Here is a 21,411-nt window from a genome sequence, read left to right as displayed (position 1 = left end):
GGCCTAAACCTTTCCTGCAGGAAGATATGAGAGCCCACTCCTAACCTAGCAATGTGGAAGGAGACAGGCAATGCCATCCTTATAGATACCCATCTCCTACTCTTGCGAATGGACCCCCAACGCTGCCATCTGCAGGAGCTGCCTCCTTAGGGATGCTTAGCTCTGTATCAAGCAAGGAGGGCTCAGAGCCCACGCTGCAGTGCCTCAAACTACATTTCCCAGAAGTGTGTGCTTCTCCGTGACCCAAGCTCCATCACCCTCTTGGGAAACAAGCCGGGCGCTGTACGGGGCGCAAAGGCTTCTGGAAAATGTAGTTCCCATCCATCATGCGCATGCGCATTTGTTGGGGGGGCACTGGGCTGTTCTTTGTGGTGGTCGCTCGTGCTTTCGTGGGAGTGTGGTTGGCTGGCCGGCAGGCTGGTCCTTCGGATGATCTTTCTGCGGGCCGTGCCTCTCGTCTGCTGGCCCGAAGCCTGACTCCATCTCCCCAGTGTTCTTCCGAGGAAAGAACGACGGGGTGATGGGGGCGTGTGTGGTCTGCAGAGGGGGAAGGGGTGTGCGTCTAGTTTGGGGTGCCGCGTGTCGTTGAGCGCGCCAGCGGCCCGCGACGCCGCCCTGCAGGCCAGGCCGCCCTCCCTGCGCCCGGGCCGTGCGCCCCTGCGCCCCCTGCATCCCGCGGCCCCGCGCCCCCGCCTGTGACCTGACCTGGGACCCCGCGAGGTTACAGACCTGCCCACTCCCCCCGAGGTCGCCATGAAGACCCCGGCCCCGACGCTGGAGGAGACAGGTATAGCTTGGCCCCCGTGGTGAGTAGGTTTGTGGGTTTGCTTCTGAGATTGCCACACACCATGTAGGTCAGAAGCACCAAAAGATCTGCTTCCTCCTGAGCAGCCATCTGTCCCCACTGTCAAGCGTGAAGTGTGGAGAACGACCCTGTTTTACTCATTTACTAAAGTTCCCCGGGGGAGGGGGAAGACACTGAGAGGCAGAATCACACCTTGATGCTAGACTAGGTTGTGCCAGATTTGGGGGCCCTCCCCCCCCCCCCCCGGACCTGCCTCCTCTCTGATTCCTCACTCTTGGCAGGGATGGGTGGGCAGATCTGACCCATTTCTTGACTCCTTCTTCTGTCCCCAGACCTTTCTGTTCAGGACCCTGCTCTTTTCCCCAAAGAGAATCCAGAGGATAAGTGCGGTAGGGGTCTCCTGGAAGCCAGACCTGAGGTGAGTAACATTGTTCTTTCCTTCTTCATAAAGAGGATGGGCACTTTCCTTGTCCATCTCTGGATCTGCAGGCAACCATTGCCCCAGAGCTAGCATCCTGTCCTCTTGAGTGGCAACAACTCTGGTTGAAGATAATTTGGATTCCAGCAGGTGGACACGAGGTGCACACTCCTTGCCAGCCAGATTCCGTCCCCTGGGCCCTGGAGGTCCAGGAGCTGTGTTCAGAGCCCTGAGAAGTGAATGTAGTATGAGGTCACTTTGCTCACCTCTGCTGTCAGACAGGACCTGGTGCAGATCCAGAACATGTTGGGGGAGCTACCAGGATGGGATCTGGGGTGTGCATGGAAGCACTGGGGTAAGAGTGATGGCAGGGGTACGATCCTGAGCCACAGGCTCCTGGAGGTTTAGAGAACCTGCAAGGTTCTACTAGGAATTGGCCATGAGCTCTGCTGCTAAGTGTGGCATAAATTCTCCCTTTGGCAAGAAATAATGGATCATACCAGGGTTAGAAGATTGATGATCCTTTGATTTTTTTTTCTTTGTGCCAGTACTAGGGCTTGAACTTGGGACCTGGGCACTGACCCTTGTCTTTTTCACTAAAGGCTGGTGCTCTACCACTCGAGCCACAATTCTACTTTTTCATAGTATAGAGTGTCATGGATTTTCCTGCTGGGGCTAGCTTTGCACTGGAGCTTCAGATCTCAGTATCTTGAGTAGCTAGGATTACAGGAGAAAGCCACCAGTGCCTGGCTACTTTGAAGGTTTTTTTTGTTGTTGTTGTTGTTGGTGGTGGTGGTGGTTATGGGGCTTGAACTCTGGGCCTGAGCACCATCCCTGAGCTCTTCAACTCAAGGCTAGTGCTCTACCACTTGAGCCACAGTGCCACTTCCAGTTTTCTGTTGGTTAATTGGAGATAAGAATCTCACAGACTTTCCTGCCTGGGCTGGCTTTGAACTGCGACCCTCAGATCTCAGCCTCCTGAATAGGTAGGATTACAGGCATGAGCCACTGGCACCCGGTTTTCTTTGAAATTTTTTATGTTTTGGAATTCTCAACCCTAGAAAGCCCAGGGTCTCTCCCAGTCACCTGTGGACTCTAGGGCTCCAGCATAGCCAGGGCCACAGTATCCATTTAGCTCTTACTTCCAGTACAGAAGGTGGGGTAGGGGTGCAGGTCAGTTCTCAAGCTCCCCACCTGCTCCCAGGCCTCAACCTAGCCATGTTTAGTGTGCAGAGCACAAGCTTTTTGTGCTTCAGAGGCTGGCCCATGTTCATGTTCACTTTGTTCTCACAGGGCATTCATCTATGGCTTCCTTGAAGCAATCTGGGACCCAGAGTCCCTCACATCCTGGGTGAGTGAGAATGTGTGTGTGTGTCATTTCAGGAACCAGTGACATTCAGGGATGTGGCTGTGGACTTCACCCAGGAGGAATGGGGTCAGTTGGACTTTCCTCAAAGGGCCCTGTACCGGGATGTCATGCTGGAGAACTACCAGAACCTTCTTGCCCTTGGTGAGCCAATCCCCCTCCCTCCACCAAAGCTGAGCTTTGCGCTCAGCTTCCTTCCACGTGGTCGCTGCTACAGAGGATCCTTCAGCAGGAATCCTGGTATCCTACATGGCATGACTTAGGAAACATGGTTTCAGCCTCAGGACAGGTGGGGCCAGGGGCTCAACCATACCAGAGGTTCCCACAGTGCAGCTGGTAGCTGACAGCATCCTTGCTTGGAGCTGTGATGGCACCAGCCCAGGGATGGTAGTGGGGAGGAAGCTCTAGGAGGGAAGAAAGGTGGGACCCAGGGTACTTTTTTTTTTTCAGTTGTGGGGCTTGAACTCTGGGCCTAGAGTGAGGTACTTAAAAAAAAAACACGTTTATTTTTATTTTCATGTTAGGGCCAGGGTGTTCTCCTTTAGCTTTTTCACCCAAGGTTGGCACTTTACCACTTCAACCTCAGCTTCACTTCTAGCTTTTTGGTGCTTAGTTGGAGATAAGAGTCTCGTGGATTTTCCTGACCAGGATAGCTTTGAACCTTGATCTGCAGAGCTCAGCCCTCTGAGTAGCTAGGATTACAGGTATGGGCAACTGGTGCCCATAAAGATACTTAAAACCCATCTGCCCTGGAACTTTCCTTAGGAGATAAAGGGAAGATGTTCTCAGAGTGTACCCTGTGCATTGGGTGTGCCTGTTAGACAGGCACTTTGGGGCTCAGAGGGCTCTTGTCCTTTAGAGATGGCACATCGTTTGCAGTACCTTGTCATTGTCCAAGGGTCACCTGTAAGCTCAGCTGGGCCCCAGAGCTGCAGCCCACCTAGTGCCACCCCTTTCTCCCCATGAGCAGGGCCTCCGGTCCACAAGCCAGATGTGATCTGCCACCTGGAACGAGGTGAGGAGCCATGGAGGGTGAACAGAGAAGTCCCCTCAGGGATATGTCCAGGTGAGCAGGGGGTCACAGGGTGACAGTCTCCTTACTCCTCACACCACCCCCACATACGTGGCCCTCCCCATCACAGTTACCACTTCCTCACTCCCACTGCTCTAGACCCATCTGTATCTTCCCCATGCCCTGATAGACCCTCCCCCCATCCCCTCAATATGTATTAAGCACTAGCTGTATGTCAGAAACTATGCTGGGAATACAGCAGTGAGCAAAACTGGCTAAACAAGCACCTGCCCCTGATGGTGGGAGGCAGAACTACAGCTGTCTTGGAGGGTTATTATGCCAGTCCTGGGTCTTGAACTCAGCACCGGGGCACTGTCCCTTAGCTTTCTCCACTCAAGGTTAGCTCTCTACCACTTGAGCCATAGCTCTACTTCCAGCTTTTTGGTGGTCAATTGAAGATAGGAGTCTTAAGGACTTTCCTGTCTGGGCTGGCTCAAAACTGCGATTCTCAGATCTCTGCCTCCTTAGTAGCTAGGATTATAGGCAGGAACCACCAGTGTCTTACTTACAGCCATGTTTGTCTGAGGTGCCCTGCCCTCCGACTGAAAGGGTGCCATGGGCAGGTCAGAGCAGGAGAATGGCATGGCTTTTTCTTGTTTCTCTCTCTTTTTTTTTTTTTTTTTTGGCCAGTCCTGGGCCTTGGACTCAGGGCCTGAGCACTGTCCCTGGCTTCTTCCCGCTCAAGGCTAGCACTCTGCCACTTGAGCCACAGCGCCGCTTCTGGCCGTTTTCTGTATATGTGGTGCTGGGGAATCGAACCTAGGGCCTCGTGTATCCGAGGCAGGCACTCTTGCCACTAGGCTATATCCCCAGCCCTTGTTTCTCTTTTTAAAAAAAATTTTAATTTATTAATTGAACACATTTTTTTTGACAAGGTGTTGTGCAAAAAGGGTACAGTTACATAGTAGGGCAGTGTGTACATTTCTTGTGATATCTTACGCCCTGTTCTTGTTTCTCTTTTTAAAGACTTCTGAGTTGGTTAACAAAAAAAAAAAGAATTAATGGCCAGGTGCTGGTGGCTCACGTGTGTAACCCTAGCTACTCAGGAGACTGAGACCTGAGGATCGCAGTTTGAAGCCAGCCCTGGCAAGAAAGTCTGTGAGACTCTTATATCCAATTAACCACAAAAAAGCTGGAAGTAGAGCTGTGACTCCGGGGGTATAATGCAATCTTTGAGTGAAAAAGCTAAAGGACAGTAGCCAGGCCCTGAATTGCGAGCATCAGTACTGGAACAAACACACACACATGCACACGCACACACACACACACACAATGAGAAAATAAACCCAACTTTGATTCTCATCCTAGCTGCTAATCACCTCTTTTCCAAAATTACATTCTTTTTTTTTTTCTCAAATTTTTATTATCAAACTGATGTACAGAGAGGTTACAGTTTCATACGTTGGGCATTGGATACATTTCTTGTACTGTTTGTTGCCTTGTCCCTCATGCCCCCCTCCTTCCCCCCCCTTTCCCTCCCCCCCCCAGGTGTTCAGTTCACTTACACCAAACAGTTTTGCAAGTATTGCTTTTGTAGTTATTTCTCTTTTTTTACCCTGTGTCTCTCAAATTTGGTATTCCCTTTGAATTTCCTACTTCCAATACCAGTAAACACGGTTTCCAATATACTCAGATAAGATTACAGAGATAGTGTAGGTACAACCATAGGAAGGTGATACAAGAACATCATCAATAATAGAAACTACACATACACATAGGACGTTGAAAGTAGTTACGACTGTGATATATCAATTGTTTCCATAACATTCTTTTTTTTTTAAAGTTCAGTTTTGTTCAACTAATAATATGTATCCTAAAAATTAGGATAATACAGAGTATTGAAATTCCCCACTGTCTTTTTTTTTTTTTTTGGCCAGTCCTGGGGCTTGGACTCAGGGCCTGAGCACTGTCCCTGGCTTCTTTTTGCTCAAGGCTAGCACTCTACCACTTGAGCCACAGCACCACCTCTGGCCATTTTCTGTATATGTGGTGCTGGGGAATTGAACCCAGGGCCTCATGTATATGAGGCAAGCACTCTTGCCACTAGGCCATATCCCCAGCCCCTTCCCCACTATCTTTCCACTCAAAGATAACCATATATTACTTCACCATTTCCTCTCACCTGGTCCTCCATACAGCCAGCCCTCCACCTGTGCAGGTTTCTTTACCCTTTTTTTTTCTTCTCTTTTTGTCAGTCTTGGGGCCTGAACTCAGGGCCTGGGCACTATCGTTGAGCTTTTTTTGTTCAAGGCTAGTGCTCTACCACTTTGAGCCACGGCACCACTTTCCATTTTCTGAGGGTTAATTGGAGATAAGAGTCTGGAGGGGACTTTTCTGCCAGGGCTGGCTTTGAACCATGATCCTCAGATCTCAGCCTCCTGAGTAGCTAGGATGACAGGTGTGAGCCACCAGCACCTGGTGCTTAAATATTTCTTTAGACAAATTTACATCTGCACAGGATCTGGTATGGCCACCAGGCAGTCCATCACTGAGTGACATTGTATCTTGACCCCCAGACTCCCAGAATGTGACTCTTTCTCAGCCCCTTTGGTATGCAGTTTAGGCTGCTCTTTTTGGGGGCATCACCTTGGCTTCTCCATCTATCTGGGTCTTCACATCCTCCCTAGCTCCTTCCGGTTTTCTCCTCTTTCCTTCCTTCCTGATTCTGCGCATATATTACCCTGGGTGTCTCCTCTGCATCATAGATTCAAGCCTGTTGTCTTTCTTGGGGTCTCCAGTTGGGATTCACAGGCCTCCCTTCCCCCTGCTCACAGAAAACTCCCTTCTGGATCTCTTACAGACTGGGAGCCCAGGCCTGCGATGAAGGAGGAGGGCTCTGCCCAGCAGAATAATCGCAAAGCACAAGTGGCCCAGGCGTGGCCGCAAGGGCCCAGCCTGGACGGGGTACGGGCCTGGGAGGTCCAGGTGGACACTCCATGGAGAAGGGACGCTGTGCCCCGAGGGGACTTCACCCCCCAGGAGAGCTGCTGGGGACACGGTGGGTCTGGGGAGGGTGCCCCCCGCCGGTGTCCCCGCGTCACCACGCCCAGCGTCCTTGCCAGAGGACACGCACCTGTCAGATGCCCCACAGCTGCCCAGAGCACCCAAGGCCACCAGCAAGAGCGCCCGGGCACCAAGGATTTGCGATCGGGGGGTGTACCAGGGCGGCGGCGCGGGGCGGGCGCCGGCGCGTTCCCGTGCGCCGAGTGCGGCAAGGCGTTCCCACGGAGCGCGGCCCTGGCGCTGCACCGGCGCTGGCACCGGCGCGAGAAGACGCACACGTGCGGGGAGTGCGGCAAGGCCTTCCCCTGGAGCGCCAGCCTGGCGGAGCACCAGCGGCGCCACAGGGGCGAGAAGCCGTTCCCGTGCGGCGAGTGCGGCAAGGCCTTCAGCTGCCGCTCGTCGCTCAACGTGCACCGGCGCCTGCACACGGGCGAGCGGCCGTACAAGTGCGGCGCCTGCGCCAAGGCGTTCAGCTGCAGCTCGCTGCTCGCCATGCACCTGCGCGTGCACACCGGGGAGCGCCCGTACGCGTGCGCCGAGTGCGGCAAGGCCTTCAACCAGCGCACGCACCTCACCCGCCACCGCCATGTGCACTCGGCCGAGAGGCCGCACCAGTGCGGCACCTGCGGCCGCGCCTTCCCCTGCCCCTCGGCCCTGGCCGCCCACCAGAAGACCCACAGCGGGGCCAAGCCGTTCCCGTGCGGCGACTGCGCCAAGGCCTTCCGCAGCCGCGCACGCCTCGCCCTGCACCGGCGCAGCCACACCGGGGAGAAGCCCTTCCCCTGCCCCGAGTGCGGCAAGGCCTTCAGCTGCCACGCGTACCTCGCGGTGCACCAGCGGATCCACAGCGGGGAGAAGCCGTTCCAGTGCACCGACTGCGGCAAGGCCTTCAAGTCCCACGCCTACCTGGCCGTGCACCGCAGGGTGCACACCGGCGAGAAGCCATTCGACTGCAGCACCTGCTGGAAAGCCTTCAGCTGCCACTCGTCGCTCATCGTGCACCAGCGGGTCCACACCGGGGAGAAGCCCTACAAGTGTCCCGTGTGCAGCCGGGCCTTCAGCCAGAACCACTGTCTGATCAAGCACCAGAAGGTCCACGACGGGGAGAAGGCCTTTCGGTGTCGCCAGTGCGGTGAGGCCTTCGGCTGGAGCGCGCACCTCCTGGAACACCAGCGGCTGCATGCCGCCCCGCCGAGAGGCCCTTCGCCCTGCAGCTGGGCCGCCACCTGCTGAGCACCTACTACGTGCCTGCAGACCTGCTAGGCACCGAGGACACGGGTGGTCGGGATGTGGAGCCCATGAATGCCCTGGAGGTGGCCAAGCTCTTGTGTGTGGTGCAGCCGCCACCCAGCAGGACTTCACCACCGGGAAGTAAGGCCAGCAGTTAGAGAGGATGGCCTTGGTCATGCCCTATAACTACAGGGCCGACCCCCACTGCAAGGCCTGGCCTTTGGGTCTCTGATGGGACCCCACAAGCCAGGATCCCAACCCCTCGCTCCCAGTTAGAGCTGGCCAGTTCCTGTCTCTTCCATCCTGTTTTCTTGGATGGGGCTGGAGGTCATTAATGAAGGGGATGGCAGTCTAGCCCGCAGACAAAAAAAAAAGTCATACTGGGAAGCTGTGGCTCACATCTGTAATCTGAGCTACTCGAATCGATCAAGATTCAAAGCTAGCTGGGCCAGAGAAGTCCATGAGATTCTCATCTCTTAATAAACACACACAGGAAAAGGCTGGAGGTAGAGCTGTGGTTTACGTGGTAGAGCGCGCTTTAAGCAAAAGATGCTCAGGGGCAGTGCCTAGGCTCTGAGTTTAAGCACACACACACACACACACACACACACACACACACACACACATACAAAAGAGGGAAGGAAGGAAAACATGTCAAATGCGCACTCCTTGAACAGTTTTATGGTTCCCATCAGGGAATTCCACACACCCCCCCTTTTTTTTTCTCTGCATGTCCTGGGGCTTGAACTCTGGGCCCCAACACTGTCCCTGAGCCTCTATGTGCTCAAGGCCAGCACTCTACCACTTGAGCCACAGTGCCACTTCCGGCTTTTTTTTGAGTAGTTTATTGGAGATAAGAGTTTCATGGGGTACTTTTCTGCCTGGACTGGCTTCAAACCCACAATCCTTAGATCTCAGCCTCCTGAGTAGGATTACAGGCATGAGCCCACCGGTTCCTGGCTTCCTCCACTTGGTTTGTCAGAGGGGAGGCCCCTCCATAGGCCTCAGTAAGGCAGTTGGCCTCATGCCATCCTGCAGTGGGTTATGGGAACAGAAGCCCTCCTCCACCCCCAGGAAGACCATATAGGTGTTCCACCATTTAAGATGGAGTTTGTCCTGATAAACCCATTGTAAATTGAAAATATGTTTTGTGTGTGCACCTGTATTGGGGTTTGAACTCAGGGCCTGTGTGCTATCCCATAGTTTTGGTGTTTTTTTGTTTTTTTTTTTTTCCTTTTTGGCTCAAGGCTGGCACTTTGCCACTTGAACCACTGCTCCACTTCTGACTTTATGCTTAACAGAACAACATGGTAGTATATGATTGCTTACCCTCATGACCATGTGACCCCAAGAGCTGCAGCTCAACAATACTGCCCAGCATTTTAAGAGACTCAAAGGGCCTATCACTAGCTCAAGAATAAAACAGTTCAAAATATGGTTTCTATGGAATGTGTGTCACTTGAACACCATCATAAAGTTATAGCATTAGAAATTGAACTATCGTAAATCAGGTTTCATTTATATTAATCTGAATCAATCTATGTCTACCTAATCCTATGCAAAGATAAGCTGCCTTTCTCTGTGGTTGTAGTTTGGTTTTTGTAAAGCGTGCTATGGCTAACAAAAAAAAAAAGTGCTATAGCTAATAAAAGTGCTTTTCTGTGACCTTTTTTAAATTACAGAGACAAAGTAACCATGTTTTAGAAAAGTGTAACTTGGGCTGGGAATTTGGCCTCATAATAGAGTACTTGCCTAGCATGCATGAAACCCTGGGTTCGATTCCACAGCACCACATATACTGAAAAAGCCATAAGTGGTGCTGTTGCTCAAGTGGTAGTGTTAGTCTTGAGCTCAAAGAAGCCAGGGACAGTGCTCAGGCCCTGAGTTCAAAAGCCCCAGGACAGGCAAAACAAAAGAAAAAGAAAGAAAAGTGTAACTTAAGAAAAATGAAACACCAAGAATTCTTTGCACTTTATGTTTTTTGTGGGGTTTTTTTGGGTTTGTTTGTTTTTTTTGCCATTTTGTGGGGGTTCAAGCCATTGGGCTTGAGCTTGGAGTCTGGGCACTGTCTCTGAGCCACTGTGCTCAAGGCTAACGCTCTACCATTTGAGCTATTGCGCCACTTCCACCTAATTCTGAGTGGTTTTTGGAGATGAGTCCCTAGGAGCCAGGCACCAATGGCACAGTCCATGAAACTTATCTCCAATAAACTACTCAGCAAAAGCTGATAGTGGCACTGTGACTCAAGTGGTAGAGCGCTAGCCTTAAGCAAAAAGGAGCTCAGAGACAGCACCTAAGTCCAGAATTCGAGACCCAGGTCTGGTAAAAATAAAAAATAAAAAGATTTTAACAGAATTTTTCTGCCTGAGCTAGCTTCAAACTGCAATCCTCAGATCCTAGCCTCCTGAATAGCTAAGATTACAGGTGTGAGCCATGGGCACTGGCTTGCTTGCCTAGCCTGCCTGCATTCCTTCTTCCCTCCCTCCCTCTCTTTCTCTCTCTCTCTTTCTTTTTAAAAATTTTATTGTCAAGGTGCTGTACAGACAGAGGGGGTTACAGTTACATATCTGTCTTTCCTTCCTCCCTCCTTCCTTTTGCTTCTTCCTTCCTTTCCTTTCTTCCTTTCTGTGCCAGCATTTGAATTCAGGGCTTCATTGGTTGCTCAGCTGGTACTGTACCACTTAAGCTATACCACCAGCCCTGCTTTTTTATATAAGTTTTACAGTACTTTAATGATTGTATTGGATCCGAGCATAGTGGTGCGGACCTCCGGCTACTTGGGAGGCAGAGATAGAAGGATCGGGGTCCAAGCCTGGCCCAGACTAAAGCACAAGACCCTATCTGAAACAAAACAGCACAATGGGCTGGAGACATGACCGAAGTAGTACAGCACTTGCCTGAGTTCAAACCCCTGCACTGCCCTCCAAAATGGTTTATAGATTATTTTTTCTTTATTCACTTAGCTCTGTAGCAGTCTTTTTCCCAAACAACTAAATGTCCTTGTTATAATTGTAAATGGCAGCATAATAACCTGGCTTATTAGATAATCTTTTCTTGTATGTACAAGTTATTTTTACTACTTATCATTATTGTAAGTCATTCAATGAGCCTCTTTTGCATTATACTTATGTATGTGCACACAAATGTGTGCCCATATCTTCACTTGAACTCAGAGCCGAGTTATACTTGAGTAGATTTCTAGAAGTGAAGATTTTGAGATAAAAGAATGCATATCTTAAGGAATTAAGGTATATTATTTGGTTAAATGCTTTCCATTATTCAATTGAAAACATGTATGTATACAATCCAAATTGAATTACGGAGAAATCAGTTTCAGAACCAGGTCTTGGTATTCATGCCTGTCATCCTAACTGTTGGGAGGCTGAGATCTGGGAAACTGTGGTTCCATACCATCTCAGGCAGAAGAGCCCCCTACACTCCACCTCAAAGAAGAAAAGCTGCCTGGGCCAGGGCTCATGCCTGTGGTCCAGCTTGGTCAGTGCAGCATGCACAGGTGCTGTTAGCGTCCTCAGGTGCCCGTGCCCTGCCTGGCCTCTTGCACGTAGGCCACACGGTGACAGCCCCTTTCTCCATGACAAATAGGAAGAGTCACATGCTGCAGCTGCATTCATTCCTATTATCACATTCATTCCTCTTACAGAAATTAAAATGGAAGTCACTTGTGGGTCCTGGATGGCATGCCAGCTCTCTGCCCTGTCACATGCGAACACAGTCGGCTGAAGGTAGCACCTTGGATAACCGATGGGACTGAACATATTCTTGTTCCTGCTCTTCCTTCTTAAAAATTGTTTTAATATACCTTTTGTACCTTCCAAAGGAATCTTGTTTTTTGCTTTGCCCAGCTTTCTTTTTGTGGTAGAATATACATCACATAAAATTCACCATTTTGACTTTTTTCTTGCAGGGGGGTGGTGGTGCATGCTGGGGTTTGAACACAGGATCTTGTGCCTGCTAGGCAGGTTCTCTACCACTCGAGCCATGTCCCAGCCCTTTTTGCTTTCATTGTATCTCATATGAAGTCTCATATTTAGAAGACCCGGATTGAGATCCTGCTGTGTATACTTACCGAGTAGCTGGGATGACAGGTATGGACCACTACACCCAGCTTTTTATTGCAGAGGGGGCAGTATCTCACAAACTGTTTGCTTAACCTGGCCTTGAACATTGATCTTTTCCATCTTAGCTCCTTCAATATCTAAGCTCACAGGCATGAGCCATGTGCTCATCTTATTTTTTCACTTTTTGTGCTGGTACTGGGGTTTGAACTCAGGGGCTGGGGCACTGTCCCTGAGCGTTTTTGCTCAAGGTTAGCACTCTGCCACTTTGAGCTCTAGTGCCACTTCCAGTTTTGGGGGTGGTTAGTTGGAGGTAAGAGTTTCATGGGGACTTTCCTGCCTAGGCTGGCTTTGAATCACGATCCTCAGATCTCAGCCTCCTGAGTAGCTAGGATTACAGGCCTGAGCCACTGGTGCTCAGCAGAAGCTAATTTAGCTATTTTAAGTGCATAGTTTACATTAAGGGCATTCATCACTTTTTTCAGGAAGTTTTCATGATCACAAACTGAAACTTTCTCTACTAAACCTTAGCTCCCATCCACAGCCCCTGGAAAGAACAGTTTTACTTTCCATCTGGAAAAATTTGACTATTTAGAGTAGCTGGTAAAATAGTCTTTCTTTGGGGGCTGGGGAGATGGCCTAGTGGCAAGAGTGCTTGCCTCATATACATGAAGCCCTGGGTTCAATTCCCCAGCACCACATATACAGAAAACAGCCAGAAGTGGCACTGTGGCTCAAGTGGCAGAGTGCTAGCCTTGAGCAAAAGAAGCCAGGGACAGTGCTCAGGCCCTGAGTCCAAGCCCCAGGACTGGCAAAAAAAAAAAAAAAAAAAAAGTAGTCTTTCTTGCCAAGAGCTGGTGACTCACACCTGCAATCCTTGCTACTCCGGAGGCTGAGATCTGAGGATCACAGTTCAAAGCCAGCCTGGGCAAGAAGTCCATGAGACTCTTATCTCCAATAAACTACTCAGAAAAAGCAAGAAATGGTGCTGTGGCTCAAGTGTTAGAGCACTAGACTTGAGCAAAAGAAGCTCAAGGGAAAGTGCCCAGGCCCTGAGTTCAAGTCTCAGGACTGAGAAAAAAACAATCCTTCTTCTCCTCCTCTTCCTCCTCCTCTTTCTTATTTTTGTGTCAGTACAGGGCCTCACACTCTTGGTTAGCTTTTCCACTCAAGACCAGTGCTCCCCCACCCGATCCACATATCCATTTCTGGCTTTTTGCTGGTTAATTCAAAATAAGAGTCTCTTGGATTTGTCTGCCTGGGTTGTCTTTGACCCAAGGTCCTTTGATCTCAGCCTTCTGACCTGCTGTGGCCATCCTTCTTTTACTTACCATAAGGCGCATCCAAGTAGTAGGTATGAGAGTTCCCCCTCCTCTTAGGGCCGCCACTCTCCTTGCTCTGGTGCCCACCAGGTGGAGAAGGCTGGTGCTGGAAGAACTCTGAGGAGGCCCATTTGTCTCCAGCAATATCCAGTAAGGAGACATCCAGGTTCCAATGCTCTTCATGCACAAGGTGCTCAGAATCCTCTTCAATTTTTTTTCTTTTTTCTTTTTGGTCAGTCGTGGGCTTGAACTCAGGGCCTGGACGCTGTCCTTGAGCATTTTCACTCAGAGCTAGTGCAAAGGGCTGGCATGTAGCTCAGTGGCAAAGCACTTGCCTAGCAAGTGCAACATCTGGGGTTCCATCCCCAGTATCCTCCCCCCAAAAAAAGACAAAAAAAAAAGCTAGTGCTCTACCATTGTGAGCCACAGCACCATTTCTGATTTTCTGGTGGTTAATGAGTGATAAGAGCCTATGGACTGTCCTACCCAGGCTGGCTTTGAACTGCCATTCCCAGCTTTTAGCCTCCTGAGTAGCTAGGATTACAGGTGTGAGCCACCAGCACCTGGCCCTTTTGATTCTCTTTTTTTCATTTTTTTATTGTCTAAGTTCTGTACAGAGAGGTTACAGTTTCATACGTAAGGCAGTGCATTTCTTTTTTTTTTTTTTTTTTTTTTTTTTTTTTGCCAGTCCTGGGGCTTGGACTCAGGGCCTGAGCACTGTCCCTGGCTTCTTCTTGCTCAAGGCTAACACTCTGCCACTTGAGCCACAGCGCCACTTCTGGCCATTTTCTGTATATGTGGTGCTGGGGAATTGAACCCAGGGCCTCATGTATACGAGGCAAGTACTCTTGCCACTAGGCCATATCCCCAGCCCGGCAGTGCATTTCTTATCCAACTTATTACCTCCTCCCTCATTTTCCCCTGCCTTCCCCCCCCCCCGCCCTGTTTGATTCTTACACGTCTACTGGTGTACACGGGGTCTTTTTTTTTCTGGTGTTGGAAGGAGCCCAGGTCTTTCGCTTGCTAGGCAAGCATTGTTTTACCCTCTGAGTTTTGTCCACAGTTCAAATGAGCAATATGTTCATCCAAGATTTCCTGGCACCTCGGGTTATAGCACGTTCATGCAAATCCTTCCCCTTGTCTTCTGGCTTCTCCACCTGGATATGCCTACCCTAGGAAATAACTTGAGCCAGGGGCCCCACACCTGCTCAACAGGCCCCTCTTGGCAATACAGACAACAAAATTGTATGACATTCAGCACAGGCCTTGGTACCCAGTATTGGCTAAGATGTTGCCACATATAACCACTAGATGGCGCCAGGAGTCCATTTCTACATCACTTGCTAGTTTTCACCCACATTTCAAAGGCTGTCTAAACCCGCAAGGATGTGGGAGGCACCAGAGGCCCCAGTGTGCCCCAGATGCCCACCTGAGCCTCCAGAATGAATGCTCAGTGCACACATCTTGCCTCCCAAGAGGTTTATTCGACCGTTAACAAAAGGGCTGAGGATATGGCCTAGTGGCAAGTGTTTGCCTTGTATACATGAAGCCCTGGGTTTGATTCCCCAGCACCACATGCACAGAGAACGGCCAGAAGTGGCGCTGTGGCTCAAGTGGTAGAGTGCTAGCCTTGAGCAAAAAGAAGGCAGGGATAGTGCTCAGGCCCTGAGTTCAAGCCCCAGGACTGGCCAAAAAAAAGAGGTTCATTTGACCATTAACAAAAGAAAAAAACGGGAATGTTGCCCTCACAATCACTACTCAGCAACCCTGAAAGATTTCTGCGAATCTCTGATCAAAGCTTGTTTCTAGCTCCATTATTCAGCCCAAGGCTATCACAAACCAAGGAGATCCATGACCTTATTCTGACTTAGAATTTACCCCTCTTTTGTGCTGTGCTGGGGATGGTACCCAAGGCCTCGCACACACTAGGCATGTGTTCTATCCCTGGCTCCCACTCCAGCCTAACCAACTGCTTGACAAACAACCAGGTGAGTGACCTCCGGCCTGCAGCTAGCCTCATCCTGTTGATGACATCACCCAAGGTTGATGCTGCCCGCCCAGCACCCATGAGCTCATTTCCGGGGGGGAAACCACCCACCATTCCATGTCCTCCTCTACCCCTGTCAAAGGTCTTTCCCACCTTGATATGCTGTCCTACTGTCTCCACTTGTCCTCCTTCTGCCCCGTACCATCCATTCTCCACATATTCGTTCACTGACCTTTTTGGGGAGAGGAGGAGAGGGACCCTAGGGCTTGAATTCAGAGCCTGGGCACTGTCACTTAGCATTTTTTCTCAAGGCTGGTGCTCTATCACTTAAGCCACAGCTCCGCTTTTGGAGATTCAAGGGAGTCTCACAAACTTTTCTACCCTGTCTGGCTTTCCATTGTGATCTTCAGCTCTCAGCCTGCCGAGTAGCTAGGATTACAGGTGTGAGCTTCTGACGCCCAGCTCACCTACCTTTTGCTTCTTTTGCTGTCGGCTCGCCAGACCTGTGCTCTCCAAACCCCAACCCTGACACACCACAGCTTTCTCAGGAGGATCCACATGCGTGGAACAGGCCAGGTTTGTTTGCTTTGGCCAGTCCTGGGGCTTGGACTCGGCCTGAGCACTGTCCCTGGCTTCCTTTTGCTCAAGGCTAGCACTGCCACTTGAGACACAGCGCCACTTCCGGATTTTTCTATATATATGTAGTGCTGAAGATGAGCCCAGGGCTTCGTGAATGCAAGGCAAGCACTCTACCACTAGGCCATATTCCCAGCCCCCAGGCCACGTTTTGAAGCAAATGACTTACGTCTATTGCTTTCCTATGCATATTGCATCAACTCCACCCTCATGACTGTGCAACTCTATCCATCTATTCAGCTGGCCACAGCTCCAAACTGCCTCCCCAGTGTTTATAAATTCTGTGCGTGTGTGTGTGTGTGTGTGTGTGTGTGAGTGTGTGTGATGGTGGCACTGGATTTGAACTCAGCTTTGTACTTGCTTGTTGTGTTGGTTCAGCTGGCATTCTGTGTCCTGCTTCCAGCCCTGGTTTTTGTTGTTTGTTTTTTGTTTTTTGTGCCCATACTTGGGCTTGAACTCAGGGCCTGGGCACTGTCTCTTATCTTTTTCACTCAAGGCTGGTTTTCTGCAGCCTGAACCACACCTCCACTTCTGGATTTTTGCTGTTAATTGGAGATAAGAGTTTTTGCACACTTTTCTGCTTTGGTCTCTTAAGTATCTTGTGTTACAAGCATGAGCTACCAGCTCCCAACCAGCACTGGTTTTAGTTGATTATTTTGGAGATGGATCTAGCAGATTTTTCTGCCCATGCTGGTTTCAAACCTTGTTCCTATGGGTCCTAGCTCTCTGATTAAGATGACAATAGTGAGCCACTGGCTACTTGCATAAATTCTTTAATTGATCTAAGTTCAAAATAAGCAAGCAAACCACATACTCTGTAGTCTCTCACTAACGGACACAAGACCTGTCTAAGCCATAAGCCTTTAAAAAGATCATCAAATTGGGCATTGGTGGCTCATACTTATAATCCTAACAACTCAGGAGGCTGAAATCTGAGGATCCCAGTTTGAAGCCACTCCAGGTAGCAAACCATGACACTCTTATTTCCAATTAATCATCAAAAAATACTGTGGCTCCAATGGTAGAATGTTAGCCTTGAACAAAAAAGCTCAGGGCTCTGGGGTCTGGTCTGGCCAAATCACATTGATGAGTATTTGGGGTTGGTGGGCAAGGGGGAGGGGGAGAGGGAGAAGGAGAGGATGGAACCAGCTTTTTCTGTATTTTATATTCTTCAACATGTAACCAATCAGTATCTTGTTAATATAGTCAGCCAAGCAATTGGAGGGGGGGTGGGGAAGCTCAGGGATAGTGCCCAGGTGCTGAGTTCAACCCAGGATTGGCGCGCGCGCACACACACACACACACACACACACACACACACACACACACGGATAATCAAGGAAGTGGAGCTATGGCCCAGGTCCTGAGTTTAAGTCACACAAGGGAGAGAGAGGAAAAAAAAAAAGATCATCACTCAGACAACTCAAAAGAAATTCAGATTGCCTGGTTATTTGGGAGATATGGAAAAAGAATAATTGTAGGGTTTTTTTGGTTTTTTTGATTTTTTGTTTTTGTTTTGTTTTTTAGGTTGTGGGGCTTGAACTCTGGGTCTGGGCGCTTTCCCTGAGCTCTTCAGCTCAAGGCTAGTGCTCTACTTAGTGCTCTACTACTTGAGCCACAGCACCACTTCCAGTTTTCTGGTGGCTAGAGTCTCACAGACTTTCCTGCCCAGGCCGGCATTGAACCATAATCCATAGCTCTCAGCCTCCTGAGTAGCTAGGATTACAGGCAAGAGCCACCAGCACCCCGTACCATGAGATTCATATATCCAACGAAACACCAAAAAGTCAGAAGTGAAGCTGTGGCTCAAGTGGTAGAGTGCTAGCCTTGAGCTAAAACAGGCTCAGAGATATCACCCAGGCCCTAAATTCAAGCCCCAGGACTGGCAAAAAGAAAAGAAAAAAAAAGTACTTGAAAACAAATTGAAAGCAGCAATGACTGGAGGCATGGCTCAAATGGTAGATCACCTGCCTAGCACCCTCAGATCTGGCATGCTGCCAACAATGGCTCACATCTGTAATCCTAGCTACTCAGGAGGCTGAGAGCTGAGCATTGTTGTTCAAAGCCTGGGCAGAAAAGTCTGCAAGACTCTCCCTCTACTTAACCAATTTAAAAAAAAAAAAAGCTGGAGTAGAAGCAGGATTCAGATAGTAGAGTGCCAGTGGTGGGTGAAAAGGCCAAATGAGAGCTCAAAGCCCTAAGTTCAAGCCCCAGTATTGTACACACACACACACAAATCAAGTTTTCATGATGCTACCTAGAAACAGAACAAACAAGGATGAGAAAGACACAGTGAGGAGCGAGCCTCTCAGGGAGGGCCCCTCGCTGCCACGCCAGGGCTCCCAAACTGCAAGAAATACACCAGACATGTTTTATTCACAGTGAGTCTGGTCCTTTAGGTTTGGCCATTTCTCAGAGCACAGAATGGAGGCTTCACATCCGTGATTTTGTGAATCACAGGACTCGACTCAGTGTGGCTGGGTTTAGAGGATTGCATATGGGCCTCCACCGTGTATGAGGGGTGGAGGTCTGTTACAATAAGTGGGTTTCAGAGGAAATGCTCACTTCTGGGCTGTGTGTACTTGTTTCCAGGGTGTGTGTGTGTGTGTGTGTGTGTGTGTGTGTGTGTGTGTGTGTGTGTATGTGTGTGTGTATGTGTGTACATACTAAGGGCTTCAACCCTGGACCTGGGAGCTGTCCGTCAGGCTTTTTTTCTCAGGGCTGTGCTCTACCCCTTGAGCTACGACATTTTTTGGTGGTTACTTTGACATAAGAGTCTCCCAGAGGGGCTGGGAATATGGCCTAGTGGTAAAGTGTTTGCCTCACATACATGAAGCACCACATAAAAAAAAAAAAGCTAGAAGAAGTGGCGCTGTGGCTCAAGTGGCAGAGTGCTAGCCTTGAGCAAAAAGAAGCCAGGAACAGTGCTCAGGCCCTGAGTCCAAGCCCCAGGACTGGCAAAAAACAACAAAAAGAGTCTCAGGGAGTTTCTTTCCAGCTGGTATCAAACCTCAGTCCTCACCTCCTGAGTAGCCAGGATTACAGGGGTGAACCACCAGTGCCTGGCTTCTCTGTTTGCCCATGGGATGCATGTGCTTCTTGGTGATTGTGCCACACACTTTCTGTGTGCATGCACTCATTTTGCAGAATGGTGTGTTGCTGAATGTGTAAGTGGATGTTTTGTGTGTGAAGGCCTGTTAGCTGATATAGAGATGTGTTTGGTCAGAGTGTTTGATCTCTTTGTTCCATGTTTCTATCTGGTGTTGATGGGACCAGGGTTTTTCTCTTGTTTCAGTGTGTCAAGAATTGCATATAAGGGCTGGGGATATTGCCTAGTGGCAAGAGTGCTTGCCTCATATACATGAAGCCCTGGGTTCAATTCCCCAGCACCACATATATAGAAAACGGCCAGAAGGGGCGCTGTGGCTAAAGTGGCAGAGTGCTAGCCTTGAGCAAAGAGAAGCCAGGGACAGTGCTCAGGCCCTGAGTCCAAGGCCCAGGACTGGCCAAAAAAAAAAAAAAAAAAAAAAAAAAAAAAGAATTGCATATAAGCCAGGCATCAGGGACTCATGTCTATAATCTTAGCTACTTAGGAGGCTGAGGTTTGAGGATCAAAGCCAGCCCAGGCAAGAAATCCCATGAGACTCATCTCCAATTAACCACCAAAGAGCCAGAGATAAAACTGTGGCTCAAGTGGTAGAGTGCTAGCCTTGAGCAAAAAGAAGCCAGAGACAGTGCTCAGGCCCTGAGTTCAAACCCCAGCACTGGCAAAAAACAAAACACAAACAAATAAAGGACTACTTGAGCAAAAATCTAAGGAATAGCACCCAGACCCTGAGTTCAAGCTCCAATGCTGGTACAAAGAAAAAGGAAAGAAGAAAGAAAGGAAGAGAGAGAGAGAGAGAGAGAGAGAGAGAGAGAGAGAGAGAGAGAGAGAGAGAGAGAAAAGAGAAAGAAAGAAAGAAAGAAAAAAGGAAGGATCGAGTGTGTGTGTTTCTGGGAATCTGTGTGTCTCAGGCAGATAGGCCATTTGTGTGTTGTTTCTGGTTTTCACCAGTCCTGATGAGGTATGTATACTTCGATACGTATTTGTCTCTTTATTCCTATGTTGTCTGGATAAATTGTGCAATGTAGTGTGTGGCTTTTCTGTTTCAGTGAGTTGTGTTTCTTTGTTTCTTTGGGTCCAGTTGTGGGGTGGGGGTGGAGTCCTTGGTGTGTTGGTTTCTGTCTTTCTGGGGTTCTGATAGTTTGTGTGTATGAATATGTGTATTTCAGGTTGAGCACATTGATGTTTCTGTAGTGTGTGTGTGTGTGTGTGTGTGTGTGTATACAGGGTTAGCAACTACTGGTTTGGCTGTGTGTGTATTGTGGTGTGTGTGTGTGTTGTGCAACACAGCCTCTCTGTGTGACATGGGCCTCCGTCTGTGCTGGAAAGCAGGCTGGGCCCAGGACCCTCTCCAGTCCCACATTCCTTTGTGCTCTGTGCTACGAAAAAATATTTGCGTTTTCCACGACTCATAATTTTTCCTCCTCAATCGCTACCAGATGTGGGTCCTGTGGTCCTGTCCCCATGACAACGAAGGTTCCAGCAGCCGCGGTTCCCTTTTGTGGCGCCTGCCCCGGGAGCTGGCATTGCTCTAGTTCCAAGGGGGTGGGGCAAGCCCACAGGGTGGGGAGGGCAGAGATGGTGGAGGGGCCCTCGTGGGGGGAGGAGGCTGCTTCTGGAGGGGAGTCCCTGCTCTGGGAAGTACTCACGAAGGAGCTCCTACAGACTGAGCTGCAAATGCTTGGGGGGCTTCCAGGTTTGAGAGAGAAAAAAAAACTGGACTCCCCAAATAATGCTATTCCAAGCTTTGGAAGAGAGAGCCCAAGCTAGGGGTCTGGGGTAAGAAAGAGGCATGGATGACATGATAGCTCAAGAGGGGGGCATGGATGACATGATAGCTCCAGAGGGGGGCATAGTCTGGCAAGGGTGGAGCCTGAGCCACTGTGCTGCCCAGCCCCACAGGACGGTCACTGTCCTGAGCTTGCTGAGTCCAGCTGAGCATCTGTCCCATCCTGGCTAACTTTGTGCCTGGGTCTTTAACCCAAGTAGCCCACATGGCCTGGGGCCTGAATGGATCAGAGGACAGCCAGCCACGGGGCCACAGCTGAGAATGTGCCTCACTGGCTCAAGAAAAGCTGTGTGACCCAGAAACAAGCAGCTTGTGATCCACACGTGCTGGCTGACCAAGCCAGGCACAGGGACTGCTCATATGGCCCCTGCCTCATGGCAGGAGGCCCTTTCCACTAAGGTGGCTGAGTCTCCCTATCAGGGGTCAAGGTGACCTCATGGGCTATCTGACTATATGGCACGCCTGCTGCCAGGAGCTGGCACTGGCGGCTCATGACTGCAATCCTAGCCACTCAAAAGCTTGAGATTCTGAGGATTAGTGTTTGAAGTCAGCCTAGGCAGAAAAGTGATTCTATGAGATTCTATCTCTACTTAACCAGCAA

The 21,411-nt window shown here is 49.8% G+C and overlaps 1 protein-coding gene across 1 annotated transcript; it reads left to right on the top strand.

The window, feature by feature from the left end:
- Window positions 1-753: 753 nt before the first annotated feature.
- Window positions 754-8,078, top strand: Znf74 (zinc finger protein 74). Its single transcript, XM_048340940.1, is given in 6 exon segments — window positions 754-787; window positions 1,138-1,223; window positions 2,607-2,733; window positions 3,560-3,655; window positions 6,462-7,852; window positions 7,855-8,078. Coding segments are annotated over 6 exon segments (1,932 nt in total). The 3' UTR covers window positions 8,053-8,078.
- Window positions 8,079-21,411: the final 13,333 nt, after the last annotated feature.

This window comes from Perognathus longimembris, chromosome 3 (assembly GCF_023159225.1).
Source record: "Perognathus longimembris pacificus isolate PPM17 chromosome 3, ASM2315922v1, whole genome shotgun sequence".
Classification (NCBI taxonomy): Eukaryota; Metazoa; Chordata; class Mammalia; order Rodentia; family Heteromyidae; genus Perognathus; species Perognathus longimembris.
The sequence above is the reverse complement of the archived record's forward strand: the minus strand, read 5'-3'. Positions and strand labels throughout refer to the sequence as shown.